Here is a 17,406-nt window from a genome sequence, read left to right as displayed (position 1 = left end):
AGAAGCTGTGGCTGCCCCACGTGGGGCAGTGTTCAAGCCCAGGCTGGATGGGGCGTGGACCAGTCCGGTCTAGTGGAAGGTGAGCTCTATGCTGTTGCAGGAGGTTGGAACTAGATTAGCTTTAAGGCCCCTTCCAAACCAAACCATTCCATGTTGTTCTGTGCCAGTAATGTCCCATAAAAAACAATTTACACCAGACACAAGTACTGTTTTCTTCATGAAGACAACTGGAATTCCACCTACTCCTGTTGTTCCAAACATGATTCCTTCTGCTGCTGCTGGCATTCTGATTTAAAAAGAAGACATGTAAAAACATCCATAATGAGGCAGCCGGCAGTACAAACCCCAAGGTCTCTTTTACGTGGCACCTCTACGCTCAGCATGAACTTAATACAGCCCTCGGCGCCGAAGGCACGGGTCAGCGGGTGCAGCGTGGCAAAACCGGGCCGTGCGAGGCGACCCGGGGCTGCCTGCGGACGGTGCGCGGCACGGCCGCGGCGACACCAGCTGCACCGCCGCCGCCGCACCCACTCCACGGCGCCGCCGAGCCCCGCGGCCCCCCGCAGCCTGCGTGTCGCGGATGGGGCCTCCCCTCAGCAGGCGGCGGGCTCGCCACACGAGGGCGCGGAAGCGAGACGAGGCCGAGCTGCAGGCCGGGGCTAGGCCGGCAGCGCCAGCTCCCAGCCCAGCGCCCCAGACCCGGAGTGCCGCAGGTGCCGGGGGTGGACACTGCTGCCCGCCCGTGGCTCCCCACCGGAGTCTCCCATCCGCGGCCTGCGGCCCAGCAGGCGGCGGGGGCCCCGGGCCAGCCTACCTGGTAGAGAGCGGAGCCCGCGTCGGGGGGTGACCCCACCGCTGCCACCGCCTCACCCCGGTAGCCGCGGGCTGGCGGGGCGCTGCTCAGCAGCTGCCAGCGGCCCAGCAGCCGCCGGGGGCCCAGCAGCATGGCGGTGCGCCGGGCCGAGCCGAGCCGAGCCGAGCCGGCAGTCCCAGGCCCGCGGCGCCACTCCCCCCGCCGCAGCCAATAGGCATGAGCGCGGCCCTGGGAGCGGGCCGAGCACCAGCGTCCCTACCTGCGGTGCCCCGTGCGGCCGGCACTGCGAGAGCCGACCTCGGGCAACGCAAAAGCCCTTCCCGTCCCGGTCGGCGACAGGGTACCGCAACCGCCCCGCGGCCCAGGCTGCACGACAACGCTGAGGAACTCCCGTTGGAAGCCCTTTGTTACACACTTGCGCATCCCCGGAGAGCCCTTGCCCTTTTGTTACCTGCAGACCAGCAGAGATGCTACGAAAAGAGCGGCAGACCATTCATTTTTTTCTATCGTCCCTTGCGCGCAAGCTTTGCTGCTTTCCAGCATTCCAGTTTCATTTTGTATTTACAGAGAGAAGACAGTGTGAAGCCCGGTACAAAGTCGGTTAGGCTGTATGCTAAAACATACCTCAAACCAGAGACACCCCACCACACAACCCCTGTTCAAATGTACTTAGTCTCTTACCACCGCGTGCACCCCAGTGCTGCAGTCAGAGCTTCAGCCATCCATTTAGCCTACACCTGCATTAACTTACTATACCTATGAGCATTTAAAAACTACAAATGATATTCCAAGAAAGGGATACAGAGGCAATATAAAATAATTTATTCACATAATTCATAGCAGAGAATACGACCACTTTCTTTGAAACAGATATAAGCAGTGATACAGGATGGAAAACTAAGCAAAGCAGTCTTATGCCACATCTTCACAGAAATGCTAAACTAATAGGGATTGAGATTTCTACCTTTTCTTACCTACTTCACCATTATAAAACTTTCATACATAAACAGAACACAAAGTGGTCTTTATTCAAATTAAATTTGTTCTTAAGGAAAAAAAAACCCCAAACAAACCCAAAACCCTCTAACAAAGTGCAGTGACTTACTGCAGGGGAAAAAAAAAAAAGTGTGTGCAGCCCAAACTAACAGGGAGATAAGGCACCTTAAATATTAGTAATGAAATAGTTGGGTGGTTTTTTATCTTGTAATAAGAATGCAAGCTAAAATGTACAGAACTAAATGTGGAATGGTTATCACTTCGAAGTATTTAGGGCAATTATTTTATAGTGACTCACCACAAATCTGCTTTAGTCCCTTATAAGTGCAAGTGATTTAAACAAGCCACACGTATCTGGAATCTAACGCATACATAAAATAATATCTGCAAGATATACAATACATGGCCCTTTATGTATAGATCAATCTATGTCTTAACGTTTACAAGTAAGACAATATTCAGATAAACATTTCACATTGCATGGATTAGGCAAAGGACAAGATACTACCTGAACAGAAACTGATGGTGATGGGTGGTTTTGGGGTCTTTTGGATGGTGAGGGGAGTTGACAGTATGGTTTCAAGTGTAAGTTAACACTGGGACTGTTAGTTCCTTTTCCATCACTTCAGGAAGATACTGCTGCTAGACACATTTGATTGACAAATGCCTGCTAATGTAGCAATTTGCAGTAATGATAGCTTTTCTGTGTATTTTTCCTCATTGACAAAATTTCAGAGGTTCCTTCAGAAGCCTTGCTTTCTGAAAAGGCAAACAGTCTCACAAGTACTTAAACTACTTATATGAAAATCTCTGCCAGTAAATGATTATCCAGTCCAAAGCTGAAGATAGGTTTGTTATGCTCCTTGAGAGCACAACAATACCATTTAAACATCAGTTTAGTAATAAATCATTTGTTTTGCAAAAGTACTTGCTGGTATGAAGTAACAGGAGAAAAATGTAGAGTACTTAATTCTCCACACTCATTTTTGTGTAAGAAGGAGTTTCAGAATAAATACTGATATGTGGGTGACCATCTGACTTTGAGACTGCATGAACCTTGTCGCCTCAACAAGACAATCTTCTTGATGAGGCAAGGAAAAAATCATAAAGCTGCATCAGCATTTTATAGTGAGTTACAGCACAAGCAGACATCCAACATGAAGAAAACCATTCAAATTCTACTCCTTCAAATTAGCAAATCCTCAAAGCAATCACATTGTCTAACCATGGTTTAAATCCTACCTCTTTGCATTACTTTGCACAAGGGAAACCAAGGAAGTCAGCAGATATACAAACACCTACACATAAAACCAAGGAAAATAAATGGTATTTATCCCCTTGTTTTCAGATTTAGAAGGAAATTAGCATTTGTATTAGGAAACATTAACCTCTTCCTCTCACTCCAACAGGACAGCCGCAAAGATTAATGCTGCGTGGCATTTTTAATAAATTGTGGTTTTCCAGTTATTCTCAATAATTTTTTAAAGAACTAAACCTATTTGGCTTTTCAGTTAGGATCTTTCAATTCATGTGGTTAAAAACACTTATAAAAATACATCATTTGAAGATGTTAATAAAAATACCTGCAGTGCTGAACATACCTATGTATTTACTACACTACTTCCAGTATTTGCATCTTTATCTATGGAGATTACACTATAGATAAAAGGTTCATTCCTCCTTCTAACACACTAACATAACATACTTCACAAAAAGAAGTAAAGAACTTGTACAGCCAGTACCACAAGCTTTAGCATTAAAATTCAAAAGGATACTTGTCACAAAAATTAAGCATTTTTTCATTGCACTTTTCTTGAAGATAGTCATGCATCCATTATCAGCATCTAAAGTGAAACTACAAGCTAGCAGGTGCTGCTCTGGTACAATGACATCAATGTAGAGGTTTAGATTATATTAACATTTTAAAAGTATCCAGGTTGCTTCAGAAGAAATACATTTCATCTTTATGGAATTAAAACCAGCTTGGCTGACATTAAGTGTGGCATAATCAACACAAGAACTTTGAAAAAATACTCTTTTCTTGCTGCATTACACTCTCAGATCCTAGGTTTTTATAAAGCTGACTTGCTATTCTGAATCATCCACTTCCATAAAGATGTCACTGAAAAAATACTCAGAGATTCTGGTTGGTTCTTCCTCCTTCTCTTGATCTTTAGCACAAAGGGGTGGCTTCTCAGGTGGCTTGTTACTTGGAACCTAATACAAAAAAGAAAAAGCTCCTCTCAACAGTCTTAATCTGTTTGTATATATACATATACTTATATATACACATACACATGCACACATCTATATATATGCACTTGAGTTTCCAATTTAGATAGAAAGGTTAGACAAAAGAATCAGTGTTTACTGAATACAGGAAACAGGTACTCATACCTGCAGCGAAAAAACAACTCACTTCCCTTGTAAGTTTCCAAGGCATGCACAAGTCATGATTTATTCACTGGGATAGGGATCTCAAAACACAAATACTACATACCACCTACCCACTCCTGAAATAACTAACTCACTGTTCTTCACATCTCAAAAATGCAAGGGTATTCAAAGGTAAACACATACTGTAACTGCAGCATCAGCAGCTATACTCTTATGGTCCACAGACGATGATGTGCTTGTAGAGGGAAGAGAACAAGATTCCCTGTTGTCCTTAGGACATGGAGTGTGGTTTTTCACGTTTCGCTTTGGACTCACAAGCCGAGGTTTTGGGATCTTCCCTCTATTCCTTTTGGAATTTTCTGCAGTCTCAGAGCTACTTTTTGTGCAAATTAAAGACAAAAATCCCAATGGTTTTCGTCCACGCCTGCTCAAAAAAAAAAATATAGTCAGGATGTAACAGGATTGCTCCGTGATTGGGAGATATGTATATTATTAGAGGAGTCCAACTCATAACAAAGGAAACACACAACTCTGACATCTATGAAAAAATCCAAGAACCGCCCCCCCCAAAAAAGTCATTCTGAGAAAGGCTTTTGATTACAGAGTATTCTGGCACAAAATTTTCTTGAAGAGTTGCAGAGACGAACCATCTCCAACCCTGAGAACAGGAATGTACTATTTGCTACTAAAGCAGAGCCTGTAACAAGCTACTACATCTTCAGAAAGAAGTTCCAAAAGCTACTGGAACATACTACCAAAGAACAAACAGAAAAGAGCATCCTTTATGTAATCAATGGAAAAAGAAACCCGATTCCCAAGGATGGGGCCAGAGCAGACTGTCTGCTGCAGCCCATTACCAGCATCATACCTAGTACTAGTACACTTACAGGTACACAGAGTATCAGCTTTTTATGTTGTTAAAAGAGTTTACAACTTAGTAAACTTCAAGGCAAGGATTCTGATGTCAGTGCATTGTCATCCCAATTGCTGTGGAAGTCCCAGTACAAATAACCAAGTTTGGTACTCACACAAGCTTAATGAAAGAGTAAATGACAGCATCAGAAGAGACCAATAGAGCACCACAATCAACTTCAGTGAGCAACAGAGAGCATGAACTCAAAACACTTAAGCATTCTAGAAAGATATATTAAAACCATCCACAATCAGATGGTTAAACAAAAGGAGTATTCTCTGAGCTGTCAAGACTGAAACTCCTTTGGGGATATGACACATCTTAAGTTAGTCCTAAAAATCCTATGTGCTGAGTACCATACCAGTTACAAATCTTATTGGCAGAAGGACAAAAATCAAAACAAGTGGATGGATGTATGTATCACAACATTAGACTCAGCTCAGGAAACCAACAATTATTCTAAACCTGTATCATAGCCAACTGATGTCTGCCTCACCAGAGGCATCTGTCAGCATCTAAAGTAGACATACCATACTTCAGTAGTATCCCTTGGTCAATCTGCTCACTTAAATGAATAATTCAAATTTCAAAGCAGACAATTTGTTTCTTTCTAATTTGCTGAAGAGGATAGATACTGTAACTCTAGCCATATAGGTCACAAACAACAGTACTGCCCTTCTTGTAATACTAAGTGGAAAAAAGATATGAAAACTTCAATATGGAAAAATGGTCCTTTTTTACAGAAAAAGCCAACAAAGCATTGCATAAATACCTGACTAATGGAGTTTCTGAAGATGATGCTAGGCTTCCAGTATGTTCCACCTGTCCAGATTCACTCACTTCCCCCTGCTTCCTTTGTCCACTTATTTCTGCTTTTCTGTTAGGGGACAATCTACACCCCACTTCCTCTTTCTCTCTGGATGCTGAATTCTCAAGTGGTGCTATCCACAAGTTCTCCGAAGTCTCAAGTTGGCTCCTGTCAGCCAGTGGTGACACAGATTTGGACACCAACACAGAGGCAGGTACCTTCTCTTTTGCTGAAGCCTCTGTCTTTTGAAAAGGATTCCCTGTAAAAGTAGTTGAGAGCCATTTAAAGACTTCTGTTACTTAACTTCAGGGATAACACAACAGCCCAAAAGACACATGTGATGTTAAGAAGGCTTGTACCATTACAAGAGAAGGGATGATTTCTTCTACTTCTTTCTTTTTTCTTGTAATTTTATTTTCTGAAGTCCCCACTAAGGATGTTCCTAGGTCTTGGTCTACTTTTAAAGTCTGCAAGATCTTACAGATGTTATGGGGTAAAAGCTGGAAAAGCTGGAAGAAGTGTGGTTTTACAGCACACGCACACACCAACCCTTTTCAGCACACCACTAAACTTAATCAAGTCATCTAGCTGTTTAAGATTCTACAATTAGACCTTAAAGTCTTTCTCAGGGCCAAAAAGCACTTTGGCAAACCCTTCACAGGCTCATTGAAGACTGCATTGTCAGCATTGCAGCTTTCTCTCTGATTCTTCAGAGGCAGACAAGACTGTCAAGCAGTTATGTTTTGTGTATATTTTTTTAAAAAGACAAAGTAAAATAAAAAAGGAATTATTGTGGTTAAGAAATTAGTACAGATAAAATACCAGTTAATGCCTGTGCTTATTAGCGCTCTCCAACAGGTGGAAATATTAACTTAAGAGAAGATATGTTTAGCCCCCAAAACCTTCCAAATTTCACAGACTAGCTACACAAACGTTTTTAGAACCATTATTAAATTAACAATTATATAATCCAACACACATAGTTCATAGCAAAAAACACAGAATGGTGGTATTAGGGTAAACTCATTCCTATTTTCATGCTAGATAGCCTCAGACAGGACAATTCAGCACGATAGCAGCATTAAATTGTGATGTATTAAGCATTTATATTCATTATACTTTGGTTTACAAGTTCAAATATACCTACCTGAAGTTACCACTGGAGCATTTGTGGATTTAATTGAGGAAGTCTGTATTTTAAAAAGAGAAAGGTTATTTGTCTTTTTTTCTCAATACAGAAGAGAAAATGAAAGCTGATACAGTCCTATCATGCATGTACAGTTCTAACAACAGCAGTGATACAGAAGACTGCATCTTCAGTATAGTGTCATCCATGATTTAACTAATTTCCTAAGCAGGCTTTTCAAGGTGTTATGACAAACGACTCAAGACAAGGATGTCAAGATGAGAGATCAGTGAAAAGGCTTGTTATCCACTCCTTCCTAGAAAAGCTCTCTGAATCATGTAGGGAATTTTCACCCATTCCTTCACCCAGATATACTACACAATCTTAGCTTACTCACAAAACGCAGTGGTAGTCACTGCTGTAAGCTTGGGTATATTCTAAATGCACAGAGGGAAGCTGGAAACATGCTGCCTAGTTTTTATTTGCAGCTTGTTCTTTTAAACTAATACTTGTGATGTTAAAAACAAGACAGGAATATACATCTAACTTCTTCATTAGTTAGAAGCAACAGACACCATGAGGAATCATAACATTGTTCAGTGAACACAGACAGTCTGCCAATCATTCGATAAAGATGCAGAGTTCCACCTCCTGCAGTGTCATTGTTGGAAAGGCTGTAGTGAATGAACCAAGACAGTCACATAACCAGTTTGCCTACTAGGAAGCCTGATAATAAAACCCGAGAGCCTATAAACTCTCCAAAAAAATTGATACTATATTAACAGCCCCTAAACTGTTGTGAAGTTCAAAATAAAAAGTAATCTGTGGGTGCTGATTTTCTTTAAGTTGTACAGGCAGCTCATTTTTACACAGGTGATACCAATAAAAAACATAATTAAGATGCTGTATTACATTTCATGCATCTACACTTTGCATAAAGACTCATGTACCAAATTATGATCTCACCTCATAAGTGGTTTCCGAGTTATGTTCCACTACGACGGTAGAGAGAATTTTCTTGGCTGGAGGAAAGTCATTCTCTTCAAGGTCAGCAGCTGACCTTTTCTGAGTTGTCTGTAAATTTGGGACAGGCTCTACTGATGCACTCTCTAGTTGCTCAGTTTCCATACTGCTGTTTAAAGGTGCAGTAAATTTATCAGCTGCAGTTATTGAGGATCCAATACTGTATACACAAGAAGTCATTACTATGACTGTACAAAAGCCCGAATTTACTTTGCATAACATTTCTGTATGGAAATTACACATGGATCTGTGTGATACTCTTTCTTGCTTTATATCTAATACTAATTTCAAATGTACTATTTACTACTGAGAAACATTTTTCTGTGTTATTTTGAGTTAGAGAATTAAGTTTTTCTAGTCAGAATTCAATCTAATTACTTCTAGAAACTGTTCTATTTGAATTGTAATTGATATTTTAATAAAATGTAAAAATAAGACAAGTGATTAACTGCCCAAGAGGATCCTACAATACAGTATTATCTATATGTACAGTTGAATCTTTACCCCCATGCTCAAGCCCTGTCCTCCACTCCCCAGTATGGTCTCAAAAGACAGCAAGTCACCTAGGGGAGCAGCAGACTAGGGAGATAGGGTAAAGCAGAAGGGAACAGTGAGACAGAAGATACACCCTAACTCTGCCTATTAGCAATTCTGTCTACTAACAGTAATTCCACAGGAGTTAGAATTCTTAACATTTTGTAGCCAAAATTCATAGTGTTACCAGAATTCATTGTGTAGCCAAGAGTCACCCAAAGACCTATCCTTTTAATAACTCAAGGAATGACATCAACATTTGATGTTACATGGCAAGGTATCCACAATGATGTGGAACTGCATCACACCTCTAGCTATGATCTGAAGACTTATAATAATATAGCAATAGTGTTTTTTACAACTTTGCAACACTTCTTATTCTTCAGAACGTCTTTTTCTCTTGTTGTCGGGTTTTTCCTCCTAAACTGACTGAGAGATTAAACTGTAATGCTGAAATTGCAATTTTGTTGTATTGCATTGAGGAGTACTACTTGCAAAAGAAAATCAAACCCTTTGTATTGTAGTTCTGCAAATCAGTTATTTTTCAGTTGAGTAATTAATTTGTTTGCTTTTTCAGCTCTTCTGCCGTTTGAACATGGCACAAACTCAAGAGAGTATCTGAATTTATGTCCATGGTTTAGCATGTTCTCCAGAACATTAAAAACTAAAAATCTACACTAAAAATCTGGAAGAGCAATAAATACCTACTTTACAAAACTGTTACAGCAGTATAAAAGTGTGAACATGCTTAGATATTTCATTTAAATTACTTTTCATTCTAAGTATCCACGGCAGAATAGATTCAGACTGAACAAATGGTTTTTGCTAAAAGGGAAGACTTGCTCTAAAGGGTTAATCAGAATTAAGATTGACACCAGAATCCCAACTAACTAAAACACTAACTTCAAACTACTGATGAGATCTTTCTCAAATCTGACAAGAGCCCTTTCCACTTCCTTTTCTCTGCCAAAATTATTTCCTTTTGCCTTTCTTTGAGAAGCTCTTATCTGTGATGAACATATAGGAAACAAACAAGGTTCACAAAAAATACTTCACTTTACTCAAGAATAAAGCATTTACCTCTCCACTTCAGTCATACTTGTTTTCCTTGCATTTGTTGGGCTGATAAGTATTGGGGCTGGTAGTAATGGTTCTGAAGTTTGTTCCAGCGAAACAGATGCATCAAACTCTTTTGAATCAGCTGGGATTTCCACCAACGTTAAAATGAATGTATGTTCCTCCTCTGGACATCTATGATCATTGCTCACTACTATCATTTTTTTCAGGGAAATAAAGAAATAATAAAAATCTGTTACTCAAGTTTGAAATTACACTGTTCTCTTCATTCCCTCCCTACCCTGAGTAATTAAGCTTTAGGCACTCATTTCTCCACAGAAAAAGGCAGTGGGGATAGTCTTGAGACAATTCTTAGATGAGATACACATCGTCGGCCCCTGGAACCTGTTCATTGCAGTGGAATCCTGATTACTGTTCAGAATGAAGAATATTAAAAATGCCTAGTAGGAATAGAGCTTTTTTAATGGGTGTTCTGGCATTAAAGAACAATTTGCAGTTTAATTAAACTCGTGTAATGGTGGTCAAGTGGTCGTTTGTCTTTAATTGCAACTGTCAGGTATTGTTACTTCTTTAAATGGCAGGAGTCTGCTGTTTTGATGATAAACAAGACTTTTTCCCCTTACATAAGGCTTGCAGAAGAGGACCTGAGAAGTACAGTCTTGAATTTAATAAATGAAGAATATAAATGATTTAGTCAACAGATGGACATTAAAAGGTAACTGCCAAGTGGCATCCACTAGAATGAATTTAAGGTGAGAACATTTGTAAAGTTTTCAAAAGATAGAAAACAGTGCTGCACCATTACTTAAGACAGATTCCATTCTTGACATAAAGCTGCTGTTATTTCAACCTCAACTCAGCTTTGGTTCTTCATCTAATTAAAGATGATTTAGAATGCTCTGTCACAAGATCCTTGCAGTAACAGAGCGTAATAGTAGATGTCTAAGAAGTATTAGCCCCATCTTTCACACATGCTCAGGAGCTGAAAGTTCAGACTGCAGTTTCTATGTAAAGTACATGTTCTGGGCTTTTGACACAGTGATTTTCCTGTACCTCAGACAAGTATTGGTTCCAAAACAGCTCCATTTCAATTTGGTCTAGGGAAAAGAAGCCATCACCTTCATTTCTTTCATCACATCTAATCAGTTAGGCATTAAAATCTGCTGACTCACTACAGCTAAAATGAGGAAAGTCTGGTTGCCATCTTCTTTTTTCTTCCCCAATTCTTCTTCATGCCCTGCTCCACACTCGCACAGTCCATCCCTTGTACTCACACAACTCTGACACTTGACAACTCTACAGCTCACTAAACCAGTGGAAAACTACACAGGTTCTCTCACTCTGTGACATCCACCTTTTGATGGACAAGTGAGTCAGAGGCTCATAAAGCCTCTAACAACTGCTAAACCTAGCACGAGTTAAGCAGCAGGAGCTCACAGCAGGGAGTAGAAAGCAAGTTTTTCCTTCACTTACATTTAAACTTAATGAAGCGCTATTCAAAAAGTTCATAAGTTTGGTTTGTATCAACAAAATTTAGTAAGAGGCTCAGGAGGGGAATGCACTGTACTGTGGGTCACTGTTTTTGTTAATGAAATAAATTTTTTAATCATGTAAATGAGAATGTTTTGAGGTTTGTTTTTGTTTTTTCTTCTTTGGGTAACCACAAGATACAGCACTGTCGGCTTTTGCTAACTTAGAATATTAGCACATTATACCTGAAGTCTCTTCTGTTCTGCTTATCCATTGCTGTTGATCATCCTGAGCACAAGCTCCCTTCTAGAAATAACACAGTTGAAAAAAACGTTAATAAACCTGAGTAATAACTCTAGAAAACAGAAAAGAAACAAAGCATGTAAAATGCTGAAGAGCCAAAATATCTAATGACATCATCATAATTACATTTGTCAGTTTTTACTTCTAGCTATGCTAGGTTGAAGGATATTAGCTTTACAAAGACAAGAGACAGTTGGGCAATATAAAAATTTATATGCAGCTCATTGTCTGTATTGATGGTTTGTCAAAATAAATTTATACTTCCTACAGCACAACTCTGTCAGAGATGACTCACACAATAAATTGCTCAGTGATACTCAGAAAACAAATGCCACCAACCATTACAAAACCACTGAGTGCCAAAGAAAAACACCAACCTCTGCAACTCATCCATCCCTTCCTTTTTATGGCATACACCTTTGCTAAAATCAGGTATACTCTACTGCAAGTAGCCTCTTCTAACACTGCCAGTCCTGTAAGACCCAAATCATTCTTGTACCTTGTCCTACCGTAAGATCACCTTAACAGGTTGCACTGAATGAATACAAGTCTGAGGTAACTTCTTCCATCAAAACTCTTTAAAAAAATTGCCCCAAAATTTACTAGCATTTATTTATCACTTATTGCTGAAATGCTATAACTGAGGCTTGCAAAGATTAAAGTTGTCCAAAAAATTAAGTTTGGTTATGCCTTTGTAAAAAAAGAAAGTTTAATTCACCAGCTGTCTTCAAAATGTACCAGGTCTTTAAAATGGGAGAGTACATTTTCATGTAAAACCTCTTCCTCTACAGGATTTCAGAAACTGGACACTTCTAGACTGTAATTAAATTGAGTTCTTTACCTGAGTAAAGTTGATTGTGCACATATTGTGCTCAGAAGGATAAGGATTTTGCTCAGGAATTCCATCCACAGAACTCCGATTTTGATCCTCTAGTCCAAGGTGAGATTTTTCAGGTGTTGGTGATGTAATTCGTAATTCTCCTGATTTTCTGTGAGCATCTCTCATCTCTTTTTCTGTTCTGTAAGGTATGTATCTAGTTAATTTGAAATCAGCTTGAGATGGTCTGTGCATAGGCTAAATTCTGTACAATTACATATTTAATATGAAGCTCATGTAGTTACAGAGAAACAGGTCACCTGTTTAAATACTAGATCGTTCTACTGATGAGAATGCGTAATGCTCAAACAAGTCTAAATAAACTATTTCAGGAAAAAGCCTCCCTAACATCACTAATTCAGATCTTATTAGAAAAAGCATGACCAAGCAGGAAGTCTTACAAGCTCATTAACATTTCTAAATGATCAACTCCTTAACATTTCCTTTCAGATGCAGTTTCATGGGAGACAATCAAGCAGCAAAGTGATTACTAAGTTCTGAAACACCAAACAGAAGTTAATGTTTTTGCCTCTAAGATCTGTAGGACAACAGAGAAAACCCTTAAAGTAACAGTCTAACCTGCACACTTAAGTGCATAAGCACACACAATATATGTAAGCACAGTTTCCGTCACAGGCACATACTTTATACACACTTCAGCTGCATATTTTTAAGAAACTTCAGGAATAAAGCCAATATCCACTGATAATTCTTCCTACCTCTCAATTTTGTCTGCTTGCTTGTTAAGCTCCATACTTTTAGTTGCAAAGTCATGAAAAATTGAAGAATCATCTGTAGACGGTCTGACCTGTTCTAGTTCCACCTTCTGCATTTCTGCAGTACCTCTCAGGGTTGTAGACTCTTAAGATACATAAGGATGAAAATTCAGTTAGTATTTTTTTGTGTGCGTGCATATATATATATATACACACACACATATATACATTTATACTTTTATATATAAGCTTTTGTATATTAAAATGTGTATATATAGAGATGCGTATATATAAACACACTACAAAATTATTAACCCCAGGATAAAAAGTAGGCTTACCACTTTGAATTTGCTCTGGTTGTTCCACAAGTATATTTGTAGTAAGTGACTTTTGAATTATGTTGTCATTGGACGTCAATACTCTGAAGGCTGGCTCAGGCTCCAAGAGCCTGCCTCTTGTCAGTCTCACACTACTCACTGTAGGCAAAGAGTTATCACTGCAAGTAAAAAGGAAAAATGCCATCAATACAGTTCTTGATTTTTGACAGTGCAGAGAAGAGATAAGAGAGATGGAGTAGATAAGACAGTGAAGAGCTGAAATAGGCTGCAGAGGAGACAGAACACTATTTGGCAAAACAAAAAAAAAAAAGAGTAGCTGGGAACTGGAAAAGTCAGGTATATTGTCAACTAGGATATTCCCTACCTACAGAAAAAAAACAAGTAATTGAGATATTTAAAAAACATGAAAAATCAGACATGTAACACCAATCAGATGGTAGAAAGCTCTGGTTATAACATAATAAAAGAACCACTGGATTTAAAATAATTTATCTTTGATTATAATTTTCAGAGGAGTATAATCTAATAGTTTGTCACAGCAACCAACAAGTTAAACAGTCTTTTAAATAGTACATGATCACTAGGAGATTTTTTTCTGAAAAGATGTTCCATCAAGCTGATTCAACATTCACAAATGCTTGAACAAAGTTAAAAAACGAAAACATTAAAAACCCCATAATGACAGAAGATAAACCGGTTCCTTGCCATCTCTGCACCAAATCTTTGATAAACATCCCACAGCAGCAGTGACACATAAGCAATTTCCCTTGGCCTGATTAGCTGTACTTTGGGAAAATGAGCTTGGTAATTAACAGTGATCCATACCAACTAAGTTTGAATATTCTTTTCTCCCCACTATGGTAAACTTAACTTCAGGAGTAAAGAAGAAGTTCTACATCCCCAAAGATGTATACCAATGTCTCACAAAAGTTGTAAGGAAGAGACAAAAAGGGTTTTTCAGATTACACACTGGATTACATAAACTGACAAACCTTTGCTAAAGCAAGGCTGTTTGCAATTCAATAAAAATAAACCTAGCAGAAGTAAGCAATGCCAGAAGACTTCTCTCCCTAAAGAAAATAAGTAGTAATTTAACCTGGTATCTGTAGCATTTTTCTCAAAATATTCTTTGACATCTGTTCTTGTGCCAGTTCTCTGATTCTCTACGTTAATGTTGCTTTCATCCTCAGAAGGGACCAATTCCTTGGTAGAAGTGCCTGAAGAAAGTAAATGCTGACTAGAAATTCTATCTTGTCTGGAGCAGGCAGAGCTACTGGCCACATCCAACTCATCTTGACTGGGTAACACGTGTGTTTGTTCTGGTTAGAACAAGAAACAGAATAGAAAAGCATAATTTAAAAGACTCAGGTTTGGCACATATGTAAAGCTGTTTCACAGTTACTGAACGTCAAATCTTGTTTAACAAAGTCTGCATTCTCCAAAGATGCAAATTCAAATCCCAGGTAAATACAGTCCTAAAGCCACACTTTTGACAGTAATAAGGCAGAAACTAGCATTTCAACCAATGAAAGCAGATCAATTCTAATAGAAGACTATAGAAAAAGAAGAGACTAAACTCAGGTAATTTCAGATTGTAGCTAGTTAGCCAGAATAAGCTATCTTTCAGGTTAAAGGCCTGAAAAGACGACTGATAGGTATTGTCACTGGAGCCTGATTCCCTTATTTTGTCCAATTTACATGACCAGCTTAACTCAAATATGTTCTTCCTAAACCAGGTTTCAGAAACACTTTTCTAGCAAGGTGCCTTTTTCCAGCCGACCTGCATTGCCTAGTCTGCAATATGCATTACATTTTAGCAGGGCTAAAAGCCTCTTGACCTTGCTATGCAGCAACACACGGAAGCGCTATACAGTCACTGCTCTGTCCCTTCTTAGGTGAAATCAAAGTTCAAGCAAGGGTTTGTCCCATAAATCGGATCATACCTTCAGTGCTTGTTTTTAACTGGAACATTGGATCACCCATTGCAAGTAAAGTCATAGCAGCTTCAGTGCTTCCATCATTAATTCCTGCAAAGTTGTTCAAACATGTTAAAAGTCACACGCACATTAACCACAAATCCACTTATCTGTTTGACGCCATCATCAAATATAATGAAGCATGTATTTTTTTGAATTGTTGCCATTCATGGATCAAGATGCTTAGAAAGAGACAGCAACTCTCATCCACTAGATTAGAACTATTGTAAAAAACCTGATCAGAAGCATTATTCCCTTTAATGGTGTACTGGGTACACATGGTAAGGTGCTGGCAGCATGGGGGCTGCTCTGGACGCAGCTGGTTCCAACTGACCCCGTCACAAGACACAACCAAGCCTGCCAGCCAGGACAGTGGCACATTTGGGAAACACATTTCAGAAAGGGGAAAATGTTGCACAGCAGTGAAAAGTGAGAGGGGAAAAGTGTCAGAAACAGTCCTGAATAAGTCTTGTGGTTTAAGCCCAGGAGGTAGCTCAGCACCATGCAGCCACTCATTCACACCCCGGGCTCCTTCTCCCCTCCCTCCAGGCAGGATGGGAAGGAGAATCAAAAGAATGTAAAACCCATGGGTTGAGATAAGCACAGGCTAGTAACTAAAGTAAAATATAAAACTACTACTGCTACTACTGATAATAAGGGAAATAACAAGGGGAGGGAATATAAAACTAAAAAGGGAAAGGAAAAAATACCATAATAATGCGACGCACAATACAATTGCTCACCACCCACTGACCCTATCCAAGCAGTGATCTGGGCCTTCTGAGTGACTCCCCCCAGTTTATATACTGGGCATGACGTGCTGTGGTATGGAATACCCCTTTGGCTAGTTTGGGTCAGGTGTCCTCTCTGCTCCCTCCCGGCTTCTTGTGGTCCTCCTCACTAGCAGAGCATGAGACTGAAAAGTCCTTGATCAGGATAAGCACTGCTCAGCAATAATTAACACACTGGTGTGTTACCAGCACTGTTCTCACACTGAAGTCAAAACAGCCCTGTGCCAGCTACTAGGAAGGAGAAAAATAACTGTTACAACTGAACCCAGGACAATCAGGAAGGAAGTGGAAGGGGTACTCCCATGTGTGGCAGCAGAGATCCTCCTGCAACCTGTGGAGGAGACCTTGATGGAACAGGTAGCTGTTCCCTGAAGCAAATGCACCCTACAGAGGGCCCACAATGAAGCAGACTTATCCTGAAGGCCTCTACCCTGTAGCAAGGACCCTACACTGGAGCAGGGGAAGAGCATGAGGAGGAAGAAGCAGCAGAGATTGTTAGGAACTGGCTGCAAACCTCATTCCCTTTTGCCCTGCACTTCTTAGGGGAAAAGAGGCAAAAAAGTAGGAAATGAAGGTGTGAAGTTAAGCCTAAGAAGGCAGGAAAAGAAAGCTCCTTTTCAGTTTTGATCTGTTTCTCACCATCCTATTCTATTGCGTTTGGCAACAGATTAAACTAGTTTTCCCCAAGTTGAGTCATCTGGTAAGTGGTTTTCAGGTCTTTATCCCAACCCAGGAGATTTTTAATTTTATTTTTCTCCCCTCATCCTGCTAAGGAAAAGGAGTGGAAAGCAGCTGGGTGGGAATCAGCAACAGTTTAATCACAGAAATCCCTAACCTATGGTGTTGATCAATATCCCAGATTAGACTCCAAGTTCCTAATTCGCTATACAGAGTACATCTGTTTGCCTACCACTAACTGGGCGTATTCAAAAAGACATTTCCATCCTCCATAGCTATTGTACTGAAATAAATTGAAAGAACAAAGTAGGCTTCCCCTCCTTCAAGTAAGACACTAGGTACATTCAATCTCCAGTGGAATCTAGCAAGATGTATTGAGATGTATTTAAAATGTGAAAGCTAGTCTAAAAATCAATAGATCCATAAGAGTTCGTAAAATCCCACATGGAAAGAATATTTGCTTCTGGAAGACTGTGATCACAGAGATCACAGTCTTCATGCTATTTTACAGATTGAGGATATTAAGGTCAGAGACCACAGAGATGACAAAGCTACACATATACCCAATC

The 17,406-nt window shown here is 39.8% G+C and overlaps 2 protein-coding genes across 2 annotated transcripts in view; both read right to left on the bottom strand.

The window, feature by feature from the left end:
• Positions 1-1,011, bottom strand: part of MCCC2 (methylcrotonyl-CoA carboxylase subunit 2) — a 37,680-nt gene extending 36,669 nt beyond the window's left edge. The window contains exon 1 of the mRNA XM_065662428.1: positions 815-1,011. Coding sequence (XP_065518500.1) covers positions 815-946 — 132 coding nt within the window. The 5' untranslated portion in view covers positions 947-1,011. The remainder of the gene's footprint in view (positions 1-814) is intronic.
• Positions 1,012-1,613: 602 nt separating this feature from the next.
• BDP1 (B double prime 1, subunit of RNA polymerase III transcription initiation factor IIIB) overlaps positions 1,614-17,406 on the bottom strand; it is a 58,621-nt gene continuing 42,828 nt past the window's right edge. Inside the window, exons 32-43 of the mRNA XM_065662237.1 lie at positions 15,336-15,419; positions 14,489-14,711; positions 13,393-13,550; positions 13,058-13,199; positions 12,303-12,480; positions 11,404-11,464; positions 9,692-9,881; positions 8,021-8,237; positions 7,076-7,118; positions 5,893-6,187; positions 4,391-4,631; positions 1,614-4,027 (exon numbers count right to left, since the gene is read on the bottom strand). Coding sequence (XP_065518309.1) covers positions 3,899-4,027; positions 4,391-4,631; positions 5,893-6,187; positions 7,076-7,118; positions 8,021-8,237; positions 9,692-9,881; positions 11,404-11,464; positions 12,303-12,480; positions 13,058-13,199; positions 13,393-13,550; positions 14,489-14,711; positions 15,336-15,419 — 1,961 coding nt within the window. The 3' untranslated portion in view covers positions 1,614-3,898. The remainder of the gene's footprint in view (positions 4,028-4,390; positions 4,632-5,892; positions 6,188-7,075; positions 7,119-8,020; positions 8,238-9,691; positions 9,882-11,403; positions 11,465-12,302; positions 12,481-13,057; positions 13,200-13,392; positions 13,551-14,488; positions 14,712-15,335; positions 15,420-17,406) is intronic.

The sequence above is a fragment of the Lathamus discolor genome, chromosome Z, assembly GCF_037157495.1.
Source record: "Lathamus discolor isolate bLatDis1 chromosome Z, bLatDis1.hap1, whole genome shotgun sequence".
In the NCBI taxonomy this organism is placed as follows: domain Eukaryota; kingdom Metazoa; phylum Chordata; class Aves; order Psittaciformes; family Psittacidae; genus Lathamus; species Lathamus discolor.
This window is presented reverse-complemented; position numbering and strand designations above follow the sequence as displayed.